The sequence below is a fragment of the Dicentrarchus labrax genome, unplaced genomic scaffold (genome assembly GCF_905237075.1).
Source record: "Dicentrarchus labrax unplaced genomic scaffold, dlabrax2021, whole genome shotgun sequence".
Lineage (NCBI taxonomy): Eukaryota > Metazoa > Chordata > Actinopteri > Moronidae > Dicentrarchus > Dicentrarchus labrax.
The window spans coordinates 29,413,379-29,420,948 of record NW_026136706.1 but is presented as its reverse complement, the minus strand read 5'-3'; the positions used below and the strand labels follow the sequence as shown (position 1 = coordinate 29,420,948).

At 42.8% G+C, this 7,570-nt stretch overlaps 1 protein-coding gene across 2 annotated transcripts; it reads left to right on the top strand.

Moving 5' to 3' along the window:
* The first annotated feature begins 4 nt into the window (after positions 1-4).
* On the top strand, positions 5-7,458 carry rab5b (RAB5B, member RAS oncogene family). 2 transcript variants are annotated; one of them, XM_051403401.1, is made up of 6 exons: positions 5-152; positions 919-1,223; positions 1,349-1,500; positions 1,890-2,012; positions 2,625-2,718; positions 4,301-7,458. In XM_051403401.1, the coding sequence occupies exons 2-6, from the start codon at positions 1,058-1,060 to the stop codon at positions 4,414-4,416; spliced, it is 651 nt and encodes a 216-aa protein (XP_051259361.1). In that variant the 5' UTR covers positions 5-152; positions 919-1,057; the 3' UTR covers positions 4,417-7,458. The 2 variants fall into 2 exon arrangements, with proteins under 2 accessions (XP_051259361.1, XP_051259362.1); XM_051403402.1 differs by lacking the exon at positions 4,301-7,458 and adding an exon at positions 3,341-4,197.
* Positions 7,459-7,570: the final 112 nt, after the last annotated feature.

The window sequence follows — 7,570 nt, the reverse complement described above, 5'->3', positions numbered from 1 at the left end:
CTGGGGAATGCGGTTACAGGACTGACAATGCGACACTCAGTGCGCCTGCGCTGATTTACAGGAAGTGTTAACATTTTCTTTAACCAGCTGATAGCCAAATTGTCAACAGTTAAGCCTGCGATACGTCCGCCGCTGAAACAACAGTACACACGGTAAATATGTCTAGAGTTCTGCCTCAGGAGTCGTGTGTTATTCAGGTGGACATGTAGTGTTGGTGTGTTTCACTGGGCGTCGAATATAAAGGTTGAGCACAGTTTCGTCTCGTCCGACCCGAGTGGTCGGAGCGGTGTCCCGTTAGCACATAACGCAAGGGCTGCTGGTATGATCGCGTTTACTGTGGTGGGAGCAACCTCAAGGCTGAGTGCAGGAATGCCAACTGACCTCTGTCTGACGCTGAGGTTGGAGGAATGTTTCTAATGACTAATGTGCTGCAGTGATGGGTGTTGAGCATTGTTGTCTATGAGGTGGGAGACAGCAGTTGGAGGCGCAGCATCCCTGTTAAAGCTCCAGTTTCACTGCAGGACAGTGGGACACAAACATGGCTCTGATTCACGGAGCACAGGGCAGGCATGCAGGGCCGGGGAATGGAGAGCCATTCAGTTGCTATCAACTTGGTTTCATGCCAAGGAAATCTCCACCCTTCCTTATAAAACCCCACTCTTTATTGTTGACTGTATGGATGTACTGGAAGAGGCAGTTGGTGCCTTCATAAACAAGTGTGAGAGGTAAGGTAAGATGTGAGCACAGTTAGACCTTCAGGGCTGGTATTACTGGCTATTCCTTGAATTCATGTCAGATGCCCACCTTACCTGAACCCCGATCTGTAGACACTATGGATGCACTGGAAGAGAAAGTTAAGTGTATGTTAGGTAGGCCATGATGTAATCTTGCACCAAAATCTTTCACCTCTTCCTTCAGACAAAACAAGGTGTGAAGAGAGGTCAAGAAGACACCACCGCTGAGGCTCGACCACACTCCCAAGACACAAGGCAGTGCAAGAGTGCTCCACTCCAGGGAGGAGGCCCCAGCCCCCCTGCCGTCTCCTACACGGGCCGCCATGAGCTCCAGAGGGAGTGGAGGCCGCTCCAACGGCACACTTCCACAGACCAAGATCTGCCAGTTCAAGCTGGTGCTGCTGGGCGACATGGCCGTGGGCAAGTCCAGCCTGGTGCTGCGTTTCGTCAAGGGACAGTTTGATGAGTTCCAGGAGACAACCATAGGAGGTGAAAACTGAGAGATGTGTGATGTGAATGTAGGGGGGAGAGGGCATGAAGGTTGCAGTTTGGAGTAGGTTACAATGCTTTTAGGAACACCTGGTAACCTGTCCTTTCCCCCTCTTTATGTCCAGCTGCTTTCCTGGCTCAGTCGGTGTGCTTAGATGATACCACGGTGAAGTTTGAGATCTGGGACACTGCAGGACAAGAGCGATACCACAGCCTGGCTCCCATGTACTACCGTGGTGCTCAGGCCGCTATCGTTGTCTTTGACATCACCAAGCCGGTATAGTATGAACAGATTAATCAACTAGTTGCTTGTTTATGTAGGTCTGGGCAATATTGATGAATTTGTCCTAACTATGATTCTGGGTGATAACTCTTACTGCCTGCAGACATATTTGTCAGCCATTCATGGTTTATTTCACTCAGCTAAAACAGTGAAATGAGCGAAGAAATTATGTTACTTAACTGTAACACAGTCTTTAAGGCCAGGACCTTCATACGTATCTGATATTAATATTAAAGACCCCCTCCAGACATTCATAAGATATATATATATATATATATATATATAAAAAAAAAAAACAAATAGTCAGCTTGGAACAGTAATGTGTGGAAATATTCCTGAGGCTTATTTGCAGTTTATCTGACCTTGGTGCTGTGTTTGTGCAGGAGACTTTTGAGAGAGCCAAGGCCTGGGTGAAGGAGCTGCAGAGGCAGGCCAGTCCTAACATTGTTATTGCCCTGGCCGGGAACAAGGCTGACCTGGCAGAGAGGAGACTAGTAGAATATGAGGTAACATGGTCATGTTTGTGGGCTGTAGCCTAATGATGAAATGATGACAGGTTACATATGTGTTATGAATGAATGCATGTAATTGGCACTATTGGTTCTATAAGTAACCACAGTATGTGAAAGGTGGGCAGTTTAATGAAACTGCACTTCTTTTTTGCAGTTCTTTTAACAGAAGTTGTAGTAGAGCAGGTGGAGGTGTTTGCAAGCAAACAGGCTAACTGAGCTTGTGTGCACAATCTTACAAAAATATTAGATAATAGAGCACAGGGATCCATCAAACCAATCAACAAATGTCCATATCTCAGATGTTAAACACATTTTTACTGATTTGGCTGCATTCAGATTCTGGTGGAAGAGTCCTAACAATGAGTCAGCAGCTACCTGACAGTGTACAATAGTAATTTTGTTCAATCTTGACTACAACCATAAACGGTTGTTGCAGAGGCTGCACTTATCAGCTCAGAGGTCTGTGCTCGACTGAGTGTCTGCTGTTTGTAGATAAGAAACATTTGAGGTCTTTTCAGGTTTAGGTTTTTTTTTTGTGTTCTGCAGTATTTCGAATAACTGCTGATATATTATGCATATATATTTGTATTTGTTTGTATGCAAAAGGAAGCCCAGACATACGCTGAAGATACTGGCTTGCTCTTTATGGAGACCTCGGCCAAGACAGCCATGAACGTCAATGAGCTCTTCCTGGCCATTGGTGAGTGTGCTTTCATTTAGTTTCCTAAGGGTCATTAAGCCTAAGAGATTATGACTGTTGGTTTAGTAGCATACGTCAAAAATCTGCTCACAGATTTAAATGAAATTTGCTGGGAAGTCGAGCCATTGGCCGATAAACAATTCGATTTTTGATGCTGATCCAGATTAAAGATTTGTGAGACATTGTGCTTATTTTAAAATACATTTTCCAAAACAACTTACTTTGATGACAAAATGAGGTACACTATGAGTGCTCATCTTTTATTAAAAAGCTTTATTAAAGGGAAAATGTGCCACATTTTGGATATCCAATCAGTATTGATGGTAAATGTAGTCAACTGAAGCAATACATTCCTCAGTGCGTGCCATATTGACAGAGAAATAGCTGCAAAATCAGCCCCAGTACTGTATTTTACAGACATGTACAGTGATACAGTGTACAGTGACGAACTAGAGCCTGATTCAGCTCGAAATGTCAAGGTAACAATATTGCTACGTGTGAAAAAGAAATGGTGAAACTGCAGGAACCATGTGCTCTGCAACGTTGTGCCCTTACTTAAGCCCCTTACACACTGGACAAAAAGACCCACTAGCACCCACTAACCTCTGGCTTTTGTCTTTAGTGGGAAAGGGTACAATCGGCATTCAGTTCCAGGACAAATGACTGCAGTAGTCACCGGCATTTATCAGCTTCAGCTCCAGTCGGCAGCGATGGAAAGCTGACACCCATAGACACTCATTTTAACCTTCTCCGGCACGATGCTATGACACGCATTTAAGTTCTACATTATTTATTGTTTTTTATGGTCTTTGGGAACAATGTGCAACAGCAGTTTTATTCTTCATATTGTGCAAGATGCAACACTGGCAAGAGAGTGAGATGGGAGAGCTTCTCCTGATTGGAGGGGAAAATAATGAGACAGGTCGCTGACACAGCGCTGTGGAGATACAGTAGGTCTGGCTATGAGACTACTGGCACTGTGAGAGAGAGGGTGATATACAGAGTGAAAGAGGCATGGCTCGCAGCCAAAGGCAAGTAACAAATGCTGCTTTCTACTGTTTACTAACCCTGTGTTCCGGTGTGTTGAATGTGACACTTCAGAATAAAAACAGAAACGCAAAGTTGTCTACTTGCAAAGGGAAATGAGTCAATCACTTACTTTAGTGGGTTGAGTTGTGTTAAAAAAAAAAAAAGCTGTAAATATGGTATTAGCTTGCTCAGTGGGCGTCAGGGGCTTTCACGCAATGCATCCTGGTATATGTAGGCACTGCTGGTGGCACGAAAGCAGGAAAACTCAGCTTTCTCGGTCAATATAGCACACACTGAGCAATTTATTATCTAATTGACTACATTAACCATCAACACTGATATGACATACACATAAAACCTGGCAAATTTTCTGGATGAAAATAAATCTGGTGTTTTTATCTTTTGATTAGACTTGGTGTGGGTTTAAATTCAAATGCAGGAATTTTTGAATTATATTATTAGAGTTATTTTTCTTGGTAGATATGTGTTCTTTCTAGTTCTTTCAAGTTCTGTTAATTTTGGTAAAAAAAAATTTGACTTTGTCTTAATGTAGCAAAAAAGATGCCAAAAACAGACACCCAAAACCCTACACACGCAGCGCGACATCGGGGAGTCAACCTCCAGGACCCTGATGCCCACTCTACCAGAGCCTGCTGTGGTGGCAACTAGACCCCCACAACTCCCACCAGTATTCCACCATCCACACCACCACAGCCCTTCAGCCATCCTGTCTCCTTCAACCAACTTACAGGGGTGGGCCTGGTGCGGGGAAACCCAGCACCCACTCACCCCCTTCCCCTCCATTCATCCTCCTGTCCAAGCAGACAGAAAATCAAAGGAGAGAATTAGAGGAAAGGAAGAGCAAGCAGAGATGGAGGAGAAAGACACAGTGTTTCACATCTGTGTCTCTTGACCACCAACTGAGATTCTGCATTTGGAAATGACCAGGGGGAGGTATAGTGAGGACTTGAGAGGAGGAGAATAAAGAATGTGGAAGACAGTGGCAAGCCTGTTGTAGTATTTAGTAGTAATTGTAAACTTTCTTTCGTTTTCATTCTTGCATCATTTCAGTCGCAGCCCTGATTGCGTAAAAATGCACAAAATGAGCAGCACACGCTGGCGAGCAGCCAAGAAAGGAAAGGAGAAAAAAGGGTCAACACATAAAAGCCAAATGGTTAGGGCTGCGTTTGCTTGCTTTGCCTCCTCCTAGTCCAGAATCAATCAAATCCTGCTGTGAATAATGCCACATACTGTCCCACTGGAATGATCCCATTATTCCTAACCTGACCTTCCCTGGTGTCACTGGCACTATTCAAACCCACATCAGATAAGCAGAGGCACAGTTTGCCCAACATAATAAGTCAATTTGTACGTATTTATTGTCCAGTATTTTGACTTCTCTTGACTGCTGGTAGTGATGCTCCAGTGTCTGTGCGGCACTGCTTCCACTCACATTACTCCTCTCCTTCTGTGCAGATAGAAATTCAGTGTGTGAGGCCAAGTTCGGATCCACTGAGATTGTTGATTGATGATTTTACGTTGTGTTTCTCATACATACATTTGGTCCTGCAGACTTGTTTAAGCGTGTTAAAGTGCAGTGTTCTTTTTGGTTTCCAATGCCTTGCTTGAGTGCTTGTAAGGAAAATGTGACGCACCACAGACTGTAACACAAACTGCAACAATATAGTCTTGATATGAAGTGTATGTTGGCACATGACTTTAACATTGCTGTGTATGAGCAGGAAACTGGCAACTAACTAATTACATGCCTGTAGCAGAAAATATAACCCTCAAACCCAAAGAAAGTAGTATTGCATCAGATACAAGACTTATAAAGACCATGTTTTGAATAAATAGCTTAATCCCATTATCACAGTGAGTGATGGGGCTAACTGACCCTTCCAAAGTCCTGCCCCTTTTCACCCTGTGCTCCAGCTAACAGTTGAGCAAGCCTCAGTCAACTTTCTGCCTTCTATATGCTCTTTGAGTGGGCTGGTCCTCAGCAAGAGGAGGATGTTGGAACAACAAGGGAAGATACAGGCCTGGCCATTTGATTGATAGTTATTTATTAGTGATCCTAGTTTAATCCTTGATTGACTATGAAGACTAAAACTGAAAAGGGATTCCTTAAGAAAAAATCTTGGTGTCCGTGGTCTAATGTGCATCCATTGTGGGGGTCTTTGACATTAAAACGTTTGGGAACCCCTGTGCTAGGCTTGCTATGTTGAAAAGACCCCCACATTTGGAAGATGGTTAAAAGATGAAAGTGACGTAGCACATAGCATATCTAAGTACAGAAAAGGAGAAAGTTGACTGAGACTGGATCAACCATTATTGGAGCACAAAGCAAAAAGGGGCTTTGCTAAGGGACTTAGGAGGGGTCAACTGTAATAGCAGGAAATGAGGTAGCCCATCTATAGCTCTGCCCAGATGAAATGATTGGCACACATTATATATATATATATATATATATATATGGTGGGTGATTAGTTATAAACCTGTACCACGCCCTGTAGGACAACATCTGCCCATCTTGTGTTTAATGTGCCCCTCATCTGTCCCCTTAAGTTGTTGGTGAACATGAAATCATAGTAATCTTAAATGGTTTTACTGATTCATTTAACTGAATATGATGCTCTTAAAACAGAGTTGTGTGCTTGGTTGCTGCCAAGGCTTAGCTGAACAAAATGAGTAAGGAATTGATGAAAACACACAAAAACTACACAAAAACTAAACAAAAACAGAAGTGCCTATTCCCAGTTTTCTCTTTCTGTGAATCCTGTTTGGGGCTTTTCTTTAAGTGTGTGCTTCGTAGGCAAAGTGCAGGAGAACCATTTCCCTGACATTGGCTTGTACTATAAACCAATAACTGGGCACCCTGTCATTAGGCTATACTGTATTGGCTCTTTGTATGGATGTAAGGAGATCTTGTTGAATACACTGTATGTTGTATATTGTCTTACTTTTAATGGAAGTGTATGTTGATTTTAGCAGAGCACACTTGTGAACATGGAATGGAACGTTTAAAGGACTCTAATCGATGTTATAAATCTGTTTGATTTAAACAAATATTGGTGTCCAGGAAAATCTTTGCCTCATTTTCAGATACACAACCACGTAGATTTATTTAAAGGCTCTATCAGTGAAATAATCATTTTGGCTAACTTCCTGTCTGCTCTCCACAGTCAGCAGTCCCCTCTCTCCTCCTAACGTCATCACACTGATATTCTGCTGCCTTCTGCTGGAGTTCTCTCTCCTGATTGGATAAAGTGGGAACAGGATACCAGGAAGTGTATTCTCTGTTTACTGCAGGAAGGAGGGACTGGGAGACCATGTGACTGACTGAATCTCTCTATATCAGTGACGGCTGTCACAATGTAGAGCTAATTAACACTTATTCTAACAAAACCAATATCACTTAAAGCAACTAGGGTACTAAGATCTGTTGATAAAAAATATGAACTAATTAGGGGTCTAAAAAACTAAGACAGTTATTTGAAGAACAATACCATTCAGTATCAGTATTCAAATACAAGCTAAAATGATTTGTTCTCCCCCTGGACACCATGAGCTCATTATATACATTGAACAACATTCATTGTTCTTCAGTGTTCTGTGCACTTGAGATGACAAAGGTAATTAAAACAAGACTTGATTTTACATCAGTACCTGGGTTTGTGTAGTGTTCAATAAAGCTGTGAGTGGCACCGAGTGCTGAATGCTGATTGCTTTTCTTTCACTTGCCTCGGTGAAGTGAAACAAAAGACACCGACAGCCACATTTGATCTGCGTTGGAGTTTGCCAAGTGGCTGTACAATGGTGT